The 17,451-nt window shown below is 49.9% G+C and overlaps 6 protein-coding genes across 6 annotated transcripts; 3 read left to right on the plus strand and 3 right to left on the minus strand.

The window, feature by feature from the left end:
• Positions 1 to 1,229: 1,229 nt before the first annotated feature.
• Positions 1,230 to 2,786, plus strand: TRV_01088 (uncharacterized protein; the record flags this gene model as incomplete). The annotated part of the gene is made up of 4 exons (XM_003024693.1): positions 1,230 to 1,265; positions 1,326 to 2,427; positions 2,549 to 2,693; positions 2,732 to 2,786. 4 exons carry the CDS (start codon positions 1,230 to 1,232, stop codon positions 2,784 to 2,786), a joined length of 1,338 nt encoding a protein of 445 aa, XP_003024739.1.
• A 1,569-nt stretch (positions 2,787 to 4,355) lies between these two features.
• Positions 4,356 to 4,862, minus strand: TRV_01089 (uncharacterized protein; the record flags this gene model as incomplete). Its single annotated transcript, XM_003024694.1, has 2 exons — positions 4,356 to 4,561; positions 4,694 to 4,862. The coding sequence occupies 2 exons, from the start codon at positions 4,860 to 4,862 to the stop codon at positions 4,356 to 4,358; spliced, it is 375 nt and encodes a 124-aa protein (XP_003024740.1).
• Positions 4,863 to 5,879: 1,017 nt separating this feature from the next.
• Positions 5,880 to 8,107, plus strand: TRV_01090 (uncharacterized protein; the record flags this gene model as incomplete). Its single annotated transcript, XM_003024695.1, has 4 exons — positions 5,880 to 5,895; positions 5,982 to 6,733; positions 6,815 to 7,866; positions 7,939 to 8,107. The coding sequence occupies 4 exons, from the start codon at positions 5,880 to 5,882 to the stop codon at positions 8,105 to 8,107; spliced, it is 1,989 nt and encodes a 662-aa protein (XP_003024741.1).
• Positions 8,108 to 8,495: 388 nt separating this feature from the next.
• Positions 8,496 to 10,361, minus strand: TRV_01091 (uncharacterized protein; the record flags this gene model as incomplete). The annotated part of the gene is made up of 3 exons (XM_003024696.1): positions 8,496 to 8,614; positions 8,770 to 10,140; positions 10,202 to 10,361. The coding sequence occupies 3 exons, from the start codon at positions 10,359 to 10,361 to the stop codon at positions 8,496 to 8,498; spliced, it is 1,650 nt and encodes a 549-aa protein (XP_003024742.1).
• A 1,175-nt stretch (positions 10,362 to 11,536) lies between these two features.
• TRV_01092 (oxidoreductase, 2OG-Fe(II) oxygenase family) lies at positions 11,537 to 12,610 on the plus strand (the record flags this gene model as incomplete). The annotated part of the gene is made up of 2 exons (XM_003024697.1): positions 11,537 to 11,701; positions 11,753 to 12,610. 2 exons carry the CDS (start codon positions 11,537 to 11,539, stop codon positions 12,608 to 12,610), a joined length of 1,023 nt encoding a protein of 340 aa, XP_003024743.1.
• A 4,135-nt stretch (positions 12,611 to 16,745) lies between these two features.
• TRV_01093 (uncharacterized protein) lies at positions 16,746 to 17,048 on the minus strand (the record flags this gene model as incomplete). The annotated part of the gene is made up of 1 exon (XM_003024698.1): positions 16,746 to 17,048. The coding sequence occupies one exon, from the start codon at positions 17,046 to 17,048 to the stop codon at positions 16,746 to 16,748; it is 303 nt and encodes a 100-aa protein (XP_003024744.1).
• Positions 17,049 to 17,451: the final 403 nt, after the last annotated feature.

Below are 17,451 nucleotides of genomic sequence, written 5' to 3' on the forward strand. Positions count from 1 at the left end.
GCTATGAATGATGATGTATTTTACGCTTTCCATATTCCATTGATGCATTATTGTTGGCAGCGCCATGTCAATACCCAACGTAGTCCAAGCAGGGCCGGTTATACCAAGTCACTGGAAAAACACCCAGGAATTTGCTTTGGAAGCAGTGGCCAGGGCAGCCGTATAAAAGCTTGCCCATTTTATGTTTGCTGCGTTCTGCTCTTGAAATCTCGCAACTCTACACAATCATACTCCCGACTCCTGTTTCTGCTACAGCTGCAACACCCTTGTTGGCTCTGATACCCACGTCCGGCCGTGTCCATCAGTTTGTTAAGTAAACATGAAGCTCGCCAGCGCCCTTTTCACCGGGTTTGTCGCTTTCGTGGCCTACACTCAAGCAACTCCGGGTTCACCCTCAGAGACACCCACGACCGGAGAGTTTACTAGGACCCCTGGAACTGTCGTCGACACAAGAAAGATGCAAGGCAAGATGTCAGCCAAGCCCTTCAAACGCAACACTCCCACCGATGATGAGGTATTAACCCTCGATCTGAGTACTATCTCTCCACCCATCCAGCCAGGAGACCCGGACCACGCCATCCTTCCAAGCCACACTCCCGCAATCCGTGGCCGGTCCCGTGCTACTCTAGACTGCCCTCCCTACGCACCATGGACTTGTGATGGAGTTACTTGCTTCAATTTCTTTACTCATAACTGCTGCAAGGGAGGAGTGGTTTGCCAGGATCCCGACGTCTGTGTGCGTAATTACCTGGGCGAACCCGCTTGCCATAAGAATTAGTCATGGGAAGGTACAGAGTACTAGTTGTCGGACCTCTAATTTGTTGCGTGGGGTTATTCTTATGGAATTTTTTGCATGTGGCCATATTACATCTTAGCCATCATGTCGACTCGGTCTTGCCCATCCCACGCATACCATGTCCTAGCAGTATTTGAGCGTCAAATATCCTTTTGAATATTAACAAGAGAAGCAACTCCTCTCAATAACTTATTGCTGTGCCTTACCGTGTCAATAGAGATGCATTCCAATGTAAGCTTATCTATATAGTTATGCCAAGCTTTTTACAGATAAACAATCTTTGAAGCTCTTCTTGAGCCTCATCAACAAGCAGTAATCACCGACGTCTAAGCACAAAGACAACGTTGACGTCCTCGAAGGTCTGAACACAGACCAATACCCGAGACATTCCCTGCCTGCAGCGATATTCAAGTGTCTATGTTATAGCAGCACTATGTTTAACCCTCTCCCACCAATAGAGCCCAGGGACGTGAGTGCTACCACTCAATGACAGCTGCGACAGCGCTCCTACTGATAATAATTCCTACAGTCTCATACCCTATGGTACTCATCCTCGTACACAGGACGGTCTGCAGCTAATTCCTCCCAAAACACAACTTCCGGCGCGCAGCACCCACAACCTGGCCGTCGAAATGGCCGGTCTCAAGGAACAAACACCCCTCTCTTCTCGGCTTCATTTGATCCGCTTTCTACACTACTCGCAGAAGAACGTGCCCTTACATTACGAAAACAGAACATTGCGTCCTTTGGATTCTCATGGATTCGGCCTGCCGGTTTCCCCAAGACCATGATGGGCCTGCGGGAAGAAGAGATGGAGTGCGAGGAGGGTGCCGGCGGGGGGTTAGGCGAGGGCGATATAGAAGAGGAAGAGTTCATGGAAGGAGTTGAAGGCGGCGAAGGAGGTTTGGGGCTGGATGGTGCTGGGGAGGGTGTAGAAGGGGATGCTGGCATGGAGAGAGATTTGGACGGTGATATACCCGATGGCGACGGGGAAGGGTTTGGCCTGGTAGAGGAAGGCGAGGAAGGATATGAAGATGAAGAGGAAGAGTTTCTGGACGAGGAAGAAGAAGGGATGATGGAGAGAGATCTAGATGACGATGTCCCCGAGGCTCCGGATGCGGATGAAGAGGATGAGGACGAGGATGGAGATGAAGATGACGAAGAAGATGAAGAAGACGAAGAAGACGGATACGGTGACACTAGTGAGGTGCGTACACCGAATAATAATAATACTAGGACTCCTGGTGAGTCGAATATGATGATGGAGCGGGATCTAGATGGCAGCGTCCCGGATGCGCCACAGGAGACTCCCTCTCAACAACAGGAATGGGAACATACAGACTCTGATGAAGATGTTTATGACGAAGACGATGACGAAGATGGGGAAGAAGAAGAAGAAGAAGAAGGGGAAGGGGAAGGCGAAGATGAAGGCACAGATGAAGGCCATTCGAGGTTAAGCTGGGCCAGCCTACCTCCAGGATATATACCCCATCTCACACCCTCAGGGCCGCGGCGAGAAACCGAAGCTGAACGATTGTTCATTGAACGGTGGGGAGGGAATGATGACAGTATAGACATTGGGTCCAGCGACATGCTACCGGCGAACCCGCTGAGTATATCTCGACGACGAAGTAGGAGGCATGCAGACGAGGACTCTGACCTAGAAGAGATGTGAAGGGTAGCGGCATACCGTTAGATTTAGAATTAGATTATCAATACCCAGATATGTTTTACATGAAACATGCTGAACAGATGAGGCATTACAAATTAGTAAATTTCATGCTAGGAATAACACTTCGCTAAACAGCAGAAGTAAAGAGGAGAAGAAAAAGAAGGGGAAGGAAGAGAAAGAAGAGAGGGAATATGCACCCCTAGACATATACAGAGAAATGGAAGGGTGAGAAAAGGATACACGTCAGGCATCATCGTATGTAGCGTCAGCATCCTATGGCCACCAGAAGAACGGAAGAAACAAGCTGAAATCCCATAACTCCTCTAACGAGTTAAACCCAAAGTGAAAAGTTATATTCCAGAAGAGCAAGTGCAGAAGTATCCAACATCAAGCGAAAGAAAGGCGTGGGAGCATGGCGTGGCGTGGCAATTGCAGGCGCAGAGAGAAAGGCTATGACAGCCAAACGTAGGCAAAGAGGAAGAAGACGAAGACAAAGAAGCCTAGCCAGACTTTCCAGCCTACGCCGGTCCGCTCCGCCATTCTGAGCATTCGGTTCATGGTGCCTCGTAGCTTGACGCGGGAGGAATCGAAAACATCGTTCATTTTCTCTGCGAGGGAGGTCGAGTCTCGTATCTCGTCGCCGATAGCTACTGTAATCTATACGACATTCCTCAGTTAGCAGGAGACTCCTACGGATGTGCGTATGCGAGCATGCCGAGATATGCGCACATCTTTCAACATCTTCACTTTGGCTGTGATGCCTGCTATTTCCGAGTCATTCTGCGACTCTAGCGAGGACAGAACTGCATCGGAATATTGGCCTCTACATTGACTTGTTAGTAGGGATATCCTACAAAAAAAAAAAAAAAAGAAAAAAAGAAGAAAATAGGCCGGTAAAAAGAAGTGGTATAGATGGACTGACTTTGAATTCGGTGTAGCGGCCCTGTAGGCGGACCCATCACCTCCGCCGACACCTATATGGCCGTTCGAATACCCCTGCGCATATCCACCAGGCCGTGAAGGGGATCGACTGCTGGCTTGTGCGTGAGCAGGCGACCTACTGACGCCGCCGTTATATGAGTCGAAGAGCGAGGAGGAGGACCGGGGATCTCGCTGGTGGAGAGTTGAGTGGGTGAATCTGGCGCTGTGTTAGAAGAAGCTGCTGTGCAGTTTTGGGCCGCATGGTGACGATGACTCGATGCCTTACCGGGATGCCATTTATTCAGACTGAGAGAGCAAAGAAGAGAGAGACATGAGACATTGTTTTATCTGGCCAAGGGATGAAGAAAGGGAGATCTGTTGTTTCTTAAGGATTTAATTTTAAGATTGAGATGCGTTCATATGATGCTTAGTCAGCGAAACAAAGGAGAGCTTATATATTTGTGGCTGGTTAGCTGGGGATGGGAAGACGAAGACGGCAAAAGCAGGCGCAGGAACATGGAGAGGAGAGCTAGATCATTGGCTCGAGCGAGTAAGGAGGTTTGAACTGGTAGTGACTTGATTCGTAACTGCGAAAGGGGCCTCTTGATAAGACACGGGAGACATAAGAGAACACCAGTCACTGTTTGGTTCGTTAAAATAGTAATCTTTTTGAATCATCCCATCCGATCATCATAATAATGGTTAAAAAAAGAAAGAAAAAGGTCGTCCGAAATGTTGCTGTATCTGTTTCGTAGTCTGTGATTTTTCCCTCGGAAGTGATTCTCCCCTTTTGAGACCGTTTCCATCCACCAAAGCCAGCCAGCCCACCCCATCCGGCCACAATAAAAAGTGAGAAATTGAAAGAAGTGAGAAAACGTCAAAAAAAAAAAAATAGTAGTGGCTCAAACTCCGGCGCCATTAAAGGGAAGACCGAATGCAGTATGAAACCGGTTCATTGAGCTGATTTTAATGCTCCATATCGTCGTCAACAGGGGCTTTGAAGTCTTCGTCGTCGTCGTCGTCCATGGCAACATCGCCCGTCTCCTTCTCCTTGGCAGCAAGCTCCGCGTAGTTGACCTCCTTGCCGCGCGTGCGTCTGCCACTGGGTAGGATGTTGTCCGTCGAGATGGGCTCGAGGTTATCGTTCCCACCCTCCTCATCTTCATCGACAGCTAATATTGACAGTCAGTGCTGAACTTGAACTCTTGGGCTTTGATCAACTTGGCGCATGCAGCGGGTGTATGTAGCGCTTACCGTCCTCCTACAACAACCACAACAATCATGTTAGTCATACAGCTTTGAACTAGTATAAAGAAGGGAGCTTACGAGATCGTCTTCGTCCTCTGAGCTGTCGTCCGCCTCCATCTCCACATCGTCAGGCACGCGCTCAACGGCCTTGCCCTTGCCCTTGTCCACGGAAGTGTCCATGGCGGCGTCGTTTCCGGCGAGAGTAGTCTCAGTGTTGTCACCCATTGTGCTGTGCTGGTCGAACGAACGTGTCTGTATCGCTAAAGAAGGATGTCTCGAAGCCTTGTAGCCGGTCTGCCTGCGCGAAGTTGAAGCTGAAGCTGAGGTTGAAGCTGAAGCGAAGAAAAGTTGCTCGTCGCGCGGAGTTGAGTTTCGCGACCCAAGAAGGGAAGGCCGAGATGCTTAGTCATATATCACGTGACACAACCCACTGACTCTGCAGGCTTTTTTTTTTTGCGGCGCTTAATGGGAAGAAGCGAGACGTCGAAGAAGACGAAGAAAGACGCAAAAGCGAGGTAGAAGCGAGGTAGAAGTGAAGTAAACAAAGTAGAAGTAGATAAAAGTGAAAGCAGACGAGGTAACAGTCACTGCACTATCTACTACTATCTACTCTATCTACTCTAGTACTGTCTACTTCTTCCTCTACTCAGCCCTAGAGTTCGCGAACTTTCCAGCATCCCACCTTGATTACGTCATAAGCCCACCTCGAAATTTCCCGCCACTTTTCCCCCCTCGAACGCTGTTGGTAAACAGAGACTCGCCGGGCAGCAGAGAGTAGACGGCAGCGACGGCGAGGAGAGGCAGCGAGAAGAGCCAATTAGTGGGCGACAGCAGCGTAGACGACGGGCGCGTAGCAGGACAGGCCGGCCAGGCCGGACAAGGAGGCAGAAGAAGCCGCCGGAAGTGACGTGAGGGAGGCAGAAGCGGCGCGAAGGGGCTTTGAGGTGGAACCGGGCGAAGAAGTTGCTAGAAGCTTCTGGCAGGCCGAAAACCTCACCGCCCGCATATAAACATATTTCAACTCGCACAACTTCTCTTCCTCCCTCTCTTCTTCTTCTTCTTCTCACACTCACTCGCACTCTCACTCCCGCAAGAAACATCTTCTTGATCAGAATTTGATCAGAGATAGCAGCTTCACGCACTCAAGAAGCGTCTTAGAAAAAACCCCTCCCTCTTTCGCTTGTACACTACCTTGTTTTGTCACACCCACCTTCGTACACACAGAAATACACAACATCCAAAATGGCTCCCGCAGTTGGTATGTACCTGACCTGAACCCTGAACCCTTCGAAAGAGGCCGGAGACAGCGTATCAGGCTTTCCGGCAGCTTCAGAAAAAGACCAGTGATAGCTAACATCTTCCCAGGTATCGATTTGGGTACCACGTACTCCTGCGTGGGTATCTTCCGTGATGACCGCATTGAAATCATCGCCAACGACCAGGGAAACCGCACTACCCCATCCTTCGTTGCCTTCACAGACACCGAGCGTCTCATTGGAGATGCTGCAAAGAACCAGGTCGCCATGAACCCTGTCAACACCGTCTTCGATGCTAAGCGTCTCATTGGACGCAAGTTCAACGACGCCGAGGTCCAGGCCGACATGAAGCACTTCCCCTTCAAGGTTGTCGAGAAGGGCGGCAAGCCCATCGTCCAGGTCGAGTTCAAGGGCGAGGAGAAGCAGTTCACTCCCGAGGAAATCTCCTCCATGGTCCTCACCAAGATGCGTGAGACCGCCGAGGCTTACCTTGGTGGCACCGTTAACAACGCTGTCATCACTGTCCCTGCCTACTTCAACGACTCCCAGCGTCAGGCTACCAAGGACGCCGGTCTCATTGCCGGTCTCAACGTCCTCCGTATCATCAACGAGCCCACCGCTGCTGCCATTGCCTACGGTCTCGACAAGAAGACCGAGGGTGAGCGCAACGTTCTCATCTTCGATCTCGGTGGTGGTACCTTCGATGTCTCCCTCCTGACCATCGAAGAGGGTATCTTCGAAGTCAAGTCCACTGCCGGTGACACTCACTTGGGTGGTGAGGACTTTGACAACCGTCTCGTCAACCACTTCGTCAACGAATTCAAGCGCAAGAACAAGAAGGTATGGAAATATTTAATTCCCCTCACCCCCTTTCACCCATCGAAATGAAAAAAATTAAAGGTACTAACCTATTTTTGACAGGATCTCTCCACCAATGCTCGTGCTCTCCGCCGTCTCCGCACCGCCTGCGAGCGTGCTAAGCGTACTCTCTCGTCTGCTGCCCAGACCTCCATTGAGATTGACTCTCTCTATGAGGGTGTTGACTTCTACACCTCCATCACCCGTGCCCGTTTCGAAGAGCTCTGCCAGGACCTCTTCCGCTCCACCATGGAGCCTGTCGAGCGTGTCCTCCGTGACGCCAAGATCGACAAGTCCTCTGTCCACGAGATTGTCCTCGTCGGTGGTTCTACTCGTATCCCCAAGATCCAGAAGATGGTCTCCGACTTCTTCAACGGCAAGGAGCCCAACAAGTCCATCAACCCCGATGAGGCCGTTGCCTACGGTGCTGCCGTCCAGGCCGCCATCCTCTCTGGTGACACCTCCTCCAAGTCCACCAACGAGATCCTCCTGCTCGATGTTGCTCCCCTCTCTCTCGGTATCGAGACTGCTGGCGGTGTCATGACTCCTCTCATCAAGCGCAACACCACCATCCCTACCAAGAAGTCTGAGACTTTCTCCACCTTCTCTGACAACCAGCCCGGTGTCTTGATCCAGGTCTTCGAGGGTGAGCGTGCTCGCACCAAGGACAACAACTTGCTCGGCAAGTTCGAGCTCACTGGTATCCCACCTGCCCCCCGTGGTGTTCCTCAGATCGAGGTCACCTTCGATGTCGATGCCAACGGTATCATGAACGTCTCTGCTCTCGAGAAGGGCACTGGAAAGACCAACAAGATTGTCATCACCAACGACAAGGGCCGTCTGTCCAAGGAGGAGATCGAGCGTATGCTTGCTGAGGCTGAGAAGTACAAGGCCGAGGACGAGGCCGAGACTGCCCGTATCGGTGCTAAGAACGGCCTCGAGTCCTATGCCTACTCCCTCAAGAACACTTTGAGCGACTCCAAGGTCGACGAGAAGCTCGACGCTGCCGACAAGGAGAAACTCAAGTCCGAGATCGACAAGGTCGTTGCTTGGCTCGATGACAACCAGACTGCCACCAAGGAGGAATATGAGTCCCAGCAGAAGGAGCTTGAAGGGTATGTTTATCCATTCTCACAACACCTTCCTATCATTTGAAAAGAAACATTATGCTAACTTCTTATTTACAGTGTTGCCAACCCCATCATGATGAAGTTCTACGGTGCTGGCGGTGAGGGTGGTGCCCCAGGTGGTTTCCCAGGCGCTGGTGCTGGCGGCCCTGGCGGTTTCCCCGGTGCCGGTGGTGCCGGTGGCGCTGCTGCCCACGACGACGGCCCAACCGTCGAGGAAGTCGACTAAATGTCTCGCTCACACCAGCGAAAAGAGACACCCTTCTTCCCACCTTTAACGAAAAAAATACCAATAATTCCTGCCAAAAACAAAAAACATACATCATCATACCAAGGGGCGCCGGGTTCATCAATCATGTCATGTCTTTTCCTTTTCTAATGAGTGCATACCATGTGTCTTTTAATGTTCCTTTTTCCTATGTCCTTTGATGACCATTTCCTTTTCTTTCCACCTTCGAACGAACCGAGGAAAAAAAACATACACAGGATAGGGCGGAGGGTCGGTTACTCAAATCATTCCTTTCGAAGCAGATCCCTAATTTCCTTTTCTAAAACAAAATACAAAGCTTTTTTTTCTCTTCGTTACTTCAATCATAGATGCGGTCTTCGGTGGAAAACTAATAGTTCCCTAGGTAGTAATGGATAACATGTTCATATTTCATCTCTTTTCTCATTTGTGTGTCTGTAGATATATATGTAGAGATCCTTGGCTTGGCATTGTTTTTACATTGAACAACTTTTCAACGCCAACATCCAGAATCCACAGATATTATACAAAGTGATACCCTCGACTGGCAGAGCAATTCGATATATTCGTTATTCTCGTCACTTATAACATAAATCATCTACCTACTGTGGTCCTATTTATATCCATGACATCCTACGACGTACATCCCAGTGTAGTGTCCAGTAGCTTGGCCAACTTGATCCGCTCAATGAATCGCACAGCTGAAGACACAGCAGACTGATGATTTTCCTCTCTCACAAGTGACGAGCACGCATGGCCAGCCACATCCTCGTCATACACGAGATCTTCAACTTCAATGTCCCCGGTGTCAAAGGTGCCGTTCTGAATATGTGGCAGCCTACCGTGAGATACCGACGTCCATCTGTCAATATAGTACGTTGCCCACCATAATTTCCTACGAAGCTTCTTTTCCCACACCGGTATATCCCAGGCTGTGTCATTGTGGTGTAGGCCGAGTGCATGGGCACACGAAACTGCCTGCGCTGAAAGGGCGAGAACCTTGGATCCCTGCGCGGTTGCGTGTTCAGGGGGTTGAAGCTGGTACAGAAGCAGAAGACAGGTCTGAAGCGTTGATAGCTGTGGGGATTCTAGCTCGACTTCCTTTTGCAAGCTGGCGTGGACGTGTTCAAAAAGCATCTCCCGGAAAACTAGTGAGGTGCTATCCATGGGTAACCAATAGGCTGCAAGAGTATATACTGCGCCTCTGAGGGTGTGAGAGATGCTATATTTATCCTGGATGTACTCGCACAGAAACCGGCCTTTGGAGAGTACGGGAAATGCAGGATGGACATTCGCGAAGTATAGCCGTACCAGGCTATCAGCTTGGCCACTTACAATGTCTTCCACATCATCTTCGTGTGAAGTCGTGGATTTCCCTCTATCTACCCCACAGAACCAGGCCCTGGCTAAGGAAAAGTTGTCGGGAGGTAGATTTTGTGCTGGATCCGCAGGTTCGACGTGGTTGAAGTTGATGTCCATATGGTGGGCTGGCTGATCAACGGCACCAGAGCTAAATGATGAGAGAGCACCTATATCCTGCTGTTCCCCTGGAATGCCCATCAAATGTGCTGCGTGGCCAGCGATGTGGTTGAAGCTGTCTGCGGCCGGCGATATGGGATGCGAAGGCGGCGTTGGATTGGCGAAGTATGAGTATTCCGGGAGGTGGTGGTAGACCTGTCCTGAGACGGGGATGGCTGATGGATGATGGGGGCTTGCTAAGGCGGCCGGATATCCAGGCATTGATGTTGGTGTTGTGTATTGCTCATGATCCGATACACTCAGCATCGATATTGGGCTCAGGGCTCCTACCCCTGCCATGCTCAGATGGTCCGGTGGTGATTGATAGACCGGGGCTTCGCTATGCTGCGTTGGACCGCTTGAATTGGTTGCCATATTGACGGGAGGAGAGGTGCTATGCTCGGCATCTTTCTCTTGACTCTTAGCTGGTGACCGACGGCGCGGTTTTGGAGTCGATATAAAAGAGCAGGTCACACATTTGCTTTCACAGAAACGGCCTATCCGCGTCAGTCAGCAAGGACAGCCATTGAAAGGGTTGATCTAACTCGGTATACAAACATGGCGGTTTGGTTACAATGACACACGCAGTCTTTCTCTGCCGGCATGCATCGCACGGTCTATCTTTGCGGCTCTTTAGTTCTCTTGCTCCTCCAAAGCGAGTTTCTATCTGGAAACTCTTTCGCTGCTTTGGTTGTTTCTTTTGAGCTATGTCTGCCATGGTCATCAACTGAACTGTAGAGGGAAGGCTCCGCAGTATCACTCTCTAGATATTGTCAACACAGATGATTGATACGGTATCAACAAAGAATGGATAGACAAAAGGTACGGCGGCCAACACCCCGACTGTGGATATATCTTTTTTTTTCTGCTTGAAAATCAGGGACACCCGGGGGTCAGGCTCTATACATATTGCCTTACAGCCACCGAAGCCGGGCGAGAGACCGAGCACGACGGGGTCCCTAATGCAAGGCATCATGAGTCGGTCCAAAAGAAAGGCCTGGACGCTCGCTCTCTTTCCCCCCCTTCGTCCAAGGCCTCCCCACACGCTAGGCTCGATCATTCCCGGTGAGACGGTGGAGCACAACTTTGATAGATCGAGGACAACTGGAGAGGCCGTATAGGGTATCTACAGCCCCTCCCCATCTCCGACCTCCGGGCACTAGCAAGGAGTATACGAGGAGAAAAGCAATGGGAACGATCTTCGCAGAACAGGTTCTTCTTGTTTCCTCGAGTACGAAGCCTATGCGACACCAGACTGGTCTGCATAGCGACGGTTCCGAAACACCTGCGTCTGGGGGCAAACTGTCAAAAATCCTTTCCTTTCTCCTTGATGTGGTTAAAATTTTGATTTAAGGCTCGAGAAGTCAACGCTCGAGCAAGAGTTCCACCCTGGCGCTTCGCCATTCTAAATACGGAAACTCGAATGATGGTATTCCACCAATCCGCACTGCGTTATGCCGGGCCTGGCGACTGGAGAAAGGAAGAACCACGGTCAAGCTTTTGCCGAAACGGGTTTGATTGATGTCAATCGACTCCGTCGTCAACGGTTCGGAGATGCTGCGGCTACGGAATATGCAAGCTGTTGTTTGCTTCATCGCAGCAGCTGGCTAACTAGTAGTTAACTAACTAGTTAACTGGCTAGCTAGTGAGTTAACCAGTTGATCATTGCGATCGATGTCATTCTCAGTACCCAGGGCTGAGGGTTGACGAGTAGCTGTGACAAGCATGAGGATGCCCAAGGACAACTCTGTGATAGATCGATGATATCAGCTGAAATTCTCCCCGCATCAGTAGACGTAATTATTTCCCTACAGGTTAACTATTGCTTGGACGTTATAGCCACTACAGCAACTAGCCATATGCCACTAACTTACATACGTCTACCTGCTAACCATGAGCCAGATTCCAGTCATCGACTTTGCACCGTTCCGTGATGGAAGCCCAGAAGATGCAGAGGCGACAGGGAAGAAGATCTTCGAGGCCTTTCGAGATGTTGGATTCGTCTACTTAAAGAACCACGGCGTCCCCCAGGAGGTTGTTGATGAGGCGTTTTCCTGGGTATGGTCATGGCTAGTTGAAAATATCAAGCTACTGACGCTTTAGTTATAGAGCAAAAAACTGTTCGACCTTCCACAGTCTGAGAAGGAAAAGGCGCCTCACCCGCCAGAGGGATGGTGGCATCGAGGCTACTCCGGCATAGGCCGCGAGAAGGTGACCCAGATGGTGTTTGACAGCGACACCCTCGGCGAGCTCCGCAAGATCCCCGACGTCAAGGAATCCTTCGAGATGGGACGGGAGGACGACGAGACCACCCCCAACATCTGGCTGCCAGAGTCGACCATCCCTGGGTTCCGTGCGTTCTTCAACAACTTCTTCGAGATCAACCATGATGTTGGGCAGGAAATATTGCGCGCAGTGGCGATAGGCATGGGGCTCGACAGGGACTTTTTCGAATCGTACCATACGATGAAAGACAACCAGACCAGACTGCTTCACTACCCTCCCGTGGAAGAGGAGATGCTTCGACAGGGCGAAAAAGAGCGTATAGCTGCTCACACCGACTTTGCTACGATGACTCTACTCTTCCAGGACGACGTTGGCGGGCTGGAAGTCGAAGATATCCACCAAACGGGGGTGTTCAATCCTGTTCCATACATCCCTGGCACTATGGTGGTGAACATTGCAGATTTCCTTATGAGATGGAGTAACGATACGCTTCGGTCGACAATGCATCGGGTGAGGGCTCCGCCAGTGGTGAACGTGGATGAGAACGGGCAGGAGAAGGATGGAGACTCGGGTGGTCAACGAATGAGCCGGGCCAGGTACTCGATTCCCTACTTCATTGTTGCAGACAAGAACAAGGTGATTGACTGCCTGCCTGGTTGCTACGGTCCGGACCAACCCAAGAAGTATGAGCCGATTGCTTCGGGGGATTATATCGCCATGAGACTGAATGCCATCTCCTAGATAGTGTCCATAACTACATACCTGCTTCCTAGTTTTATGCTGTTTAAAGAATGATAATGACCAAGTTATTTGTTACTATTGCATAGGCTCCAACACGCCATCTGCTAAAAATCGCCCTCTAACTACCCCAATATCATCATCGCCTTCGAGCCTCATCCCGCCAGCCTGGTAACTTTGCCCCAGCATGGGTCGTGCCGAAGAGGCAAAAGGACGACTGCTGCGACTTCATCGCCACTAACTGTCTCCTTGACAGAAAGCCAGGACTGTCTCGCTTGCTGATTATGGGGCTCTAGCTAGTTAAGAGTTTCCTTGTTGAAAGAAAGAGGTCATCCTGGCTACACTATTATTATGGTCAAACAAAGCCCACAGCCGAGTTAAATATAGCAGACGGGACACTCAGGAGTTACTCCGATGTGGACTTCGTCTTTTGCTTCCCCCCCCTAGTTAGCTAACTAGCTCGTTAGTTAGTGAGCGGCTTCGTTAGCCAGTTTCCCAGGGACATGGATGCTTCGATCTTCCTTGTCTCTGGCTCTCACGATCGTTTAGTTAACTTAGTTACCCTGAAGATAACGTGGCTCGCCCTGGATATAACGGCTCCCCAGCCGAGATCGACCAGTTAAGTAGTTATCTAACTAAACATTAATACTTACTCGCTACATATAGGTCTAAGATCGATAATTTGGAGGACAAGCTGTAAAGGCGCATGATGGTTGCACCAAGTATGTTGCCCATGGAGATAATTGATCCATGCAGATCACCACCGCCATGAGTTGTGCGGTGAAATGGCTTGATCAATACTCTGGCACTTCCCACATCCCCCGGCTGAAATACCCCAGATTCCTTTAATTATATCAATCTCCACATTAGCTCCGCTTCAACGGGTCTAAGGCTTCATTTCTTTGTAACCCACCGTTTGTTAACTATAAAGCTGTGTAAAGCCGGCAAGATGGTCGACTGGGCCAGTTTTAAGCAGAAGTTGGCGGTGTAAGTGGCTTTTGGCAATGCAACCCATAACTGACTGCCTGTGTAGTTGACGATTTGTTTGCTAATGAATCTGAGCTGAAAGGCCGATAGACAAAGACCCGCTGTACGAGAACACAGTGTGGTGCAATAGGGACCTTATACCAATCCCTCCGGATAGGCGAACTTGGGGAATTTGGGGCTATACTGGTATGCTATTTTCGTATGATGCCGACAAAGTGGACGGGATGGACTTATGGATTGGATAGGTTACTGGATGGTATCCGGTTCGTGCATATCAGCATGGACCATAGGAAGCACTCTTTTGGCATTCGGGCTAAGTCCCCAACAGGCAATTGGATGCGTTGTACGTGTATCTCGTATCGGTTTGATTTCTATCGAAATCAATGATCGGGGCTGATATAGTGTGATAACACAGGCTGCGGGTGGAATATTCACTGGTCTACTTGCTGTTGCATGCGGTTGGATGGGTGAGCGACACCATATCGGCTTTCCGGTTGCTTCAAGGTTCTCGTGGGGAATGAGAGGATCATACTGTAGGTTTAATACGATACCTACCTGTGAGTATGCATTTCGGACTCATGGATGGCAATAGTTCCTGTTGTTCTTCGATGTTTTCTTGGTTGCCTCTGGTTTGGAATGCAGTCATACTGGTAAGTTCTACTTCAAAAAGTATTAGAAAAACCCCCCAAGACTAATATTGATAATATAGGGGAGGTCAAGCAACCAGAGTGCTCGTGGGAGCAGTTATCCCCAGTTTTGCGCATATGAAGAATTTATTCTCAGAAAGCTCACACCTGCTCACCAATGACTTTATTGGCATGGTCTTGTGGTATCTTATATTCCTGCCTTTATTGCTTATTCCCCCCGAAAGACTCCAAATCCCGTTTGGCATTTCGTTCGTACTGTTCAGTTCAACATGTATCGGGATTTTGGTTTGGTATGTGCTGGTTGATTTCGTTCTTTTCTAAGCCTGTCCCCGTTGCTAACATATGACAGGGCAGTGAGGAATGCTGGAGGCCCTGGATCAATGTTTCATCAGCCAGCAACAACAGGCTCTGTAGGATGGGGTGTCATGTTTGGGATAACTGCGATCCTTGGTGCATGGGGTGCTAGCACCCTAAGTCAATCCGACTGGACCCGTTATGCGAATCGGCCACTGGCACCAACGTTATCTCAGCTTATAGCTGCACCCATAACAATCACGATTACGGCTATGATTGGAATAATCGTAACTAGTGCCGTGAATGACATTCTCGGAGAGATCATTTGGAGCCCCATCCAACTTCTTGCTGCTATACAGGAACACTATCGTTCAAGCCCACGTTCCAGAGCTGGTGTATTCTTTGCCTCCATAGGCACTGTCTCGACTCAGCTTGCGGTAGGGTCCAACCTCAACGGCTCCAACGGTTGAGAACTTGCTGACCTTGGTTATAGATATCACTTGTACTGAACTCTGTCTCGGCAGGAATGGATCTAGCCGGTCTACAACCAAAATATATAAACATTAGAAGAGGAAGTTATATTATGGTCGTTATTGGCCTTGCATCTCAGTGAGTGGTATAGTGATTTGCACGATGCCGACAGAGAGACAAGACAAACTAATCAAAACCAAGGCCATGGCAACTCCTTTCCAGTGCAGATAAATTTCTGTCAGTTTTATCTGGATTTGGAATATTTATGGCCCCTTTGATGTAAGATACGGATCCAGCCTCAGTTGACATCCAAACAGAGACCTAACGGCCTACCAGTGGTATCATGCTATCAGACTATCTCGTCATCCGGCGCCAGGCACTCAAGCTCTGCGACCTGTATAAAGGAGACTCATCATCTATATATTGGTACTGGCATGGATTCAATTGGCGTGGGGCTGTCGCCTTTACCGCCAGTATATGGTCTCAAATACGTAAGTCGATGCCCCTCTTGAGAGATCATTGCTTTGTTGGTTACTAGTTATGGTATATTAACAGCTTTTCTTTTTCTTCTTCTTTTTTTTTCCCAGCTGGACTTGTCGCATCAGTCAATGAAGACAAATCTCCAGCCATGCAAGGCTGGATCAAATTGTTCAATATCACATTCTTTGTTGGTTTGGCGATGGGGTTCACCTGGATGACTGTTCTGTCATACCTCTTCCCACCCCCGGGCCTAGGCGTGGAAGCCCCCTTCGTGGAAGGATGCCACCCAGGCCACAAACCGAAAGCAACCCATGAAGTTGAAGATGCGTCACGCGAGGACCCCGATCCTATATCCGCACCGGAGCCTTGCTGAGCGTTGCTATCCGGCTGTCTTTTATGTACGATTGACAAATAATTTCGTATTCACGGAGTTCACCTCCCTGCAGAATGGTGTAAATATAATGTATGAAATATGAATGGCGTTGAGCGGCATCAGTCCGTCGCCACCTGTCCTCGCATATCTGACATCATATATGCAGAGAGTCCCCAAGGCGTACTCCATAACTAGTTAGTTACGGGGTAGCTGCTTTGCTCCCTATATCTCCTTTTGCTACACAATAATAAGGGGGTGTAGGAGGTGAAGGGAGGTCGTGAACTGCTAACTACAGTAATCCACATGCAACCTGCCCCACGTGACTCTTTTTCTTTCCGAAAGGACCCGATCCTCTCGGCCAGCTCTCCAGTTGCTATTCCCACTTTCAGTCGTTGCTTTTGGGGATTTTGGGGGAGGGCGCGGGCTGTTCCGGGGCTTCCAATACGACTGGGAAAAAGATGGGCGTTTGTTGTTTTTCTTTTGTGCCGAGGATTCGGCATTATCGAAGGAGATACGAACGTGAAGCCGGCACTCGGTCTGATACGATGCCCAGCTTCAGCCGGGAGGGAGACTGACTTAACACGCACGTCATATAAACAGTATCGAGCGGCCCGTAGTACCCAATGTACATCTTCTCCAAGAGCCAGAATCGGGTTACGTAAAACCCCTGTCCGGCTGGTGTTTGGTGTTCTACTCTGTCGATGCCCCTTTTTCAAAGATTCATGAGCAGCTCGAAAGGGCCAAAAGAGTCAAGGCCACCGGCAGCAGAAACAACAAATAAAAATAAAGTGCGGCTCTCAAGCTGCCGATGTCGGGCCTTCAAGGAAAATAAGCTGGCCAATTAACATCCCTCCTTTGTGGTTCAGCCAACGCAGAGTAAACAAGACTACGGAGTAATGGTGGGGGGCGGGGGGCAGATAAAGTGGAAAAGCACATGCTTTTTAACTCGTAAACTACCAGGTTGAGATAACGGATGAACCGTAAGGTAAGTAAGTAAAGCAGGTTCTCTCGAGGAACAGAGAAGCGTCTGGGGGAGAGCAGCTGCCTCTTCCTCTCCCGCCCGAGACTGGACATGCGCATAGCAGGTAGTCATCTTTCTTGTCTTGTCTCCCTGCTGTCCCTTTGCCTCTTCTTCTTCTTCTTCTTCTTCTTTTTCCTCTTCTTCTTCGTCTTCTTCGGCTTTTTGCATCTCGAAAAAAAAAAAAAAAGCATCAAGTTCCAGCTTGGTCGATGCTTTTTTTAAGGTTAAGTCTGCAGATAAGCGACATTGACCAATGAGAAGGCTCCGATTAGCACCGAGACCCGCTGTTATCGTCCATCGCTCCGTCACCGTCACTGTTTTTTGCTGGAAGAAAAGGCCTGTGAAGGGTGAGGGACCTCCAGCGCTGGCTCGTCAAGGCGCAAGCTGGATGGATGGACTCGCTGTAGCAGACATCCCGAGGATGTCACCCTCCCAAGCGGCCGCTGCCTGGCCACGAAGGTGCGTAGATGCCGTAGAGTTTGGTTTGCAGGTCTTTTCTCCCCCACGCTCGGTTTGACGCTCGAGGCGAGCTATGGAACCAGCCGGCCCAACCATAGAACAACGATGGCCA

The sequence above is a fragment of the Trichophyton verrucosum genome, assembly GCF_000151505.1.
Source record: "Trichophyton verrucosum HKI 0517 chromosome Unknown contig00097_1.f1.exp, whole genome shotgun sequence".
NCBI lineage: Eukaryota > Fungi > Ascomycota > Eurotiomycetes > Onygenales > Arthrodermataceae > Trichophyton > Trichophyton verrucosum.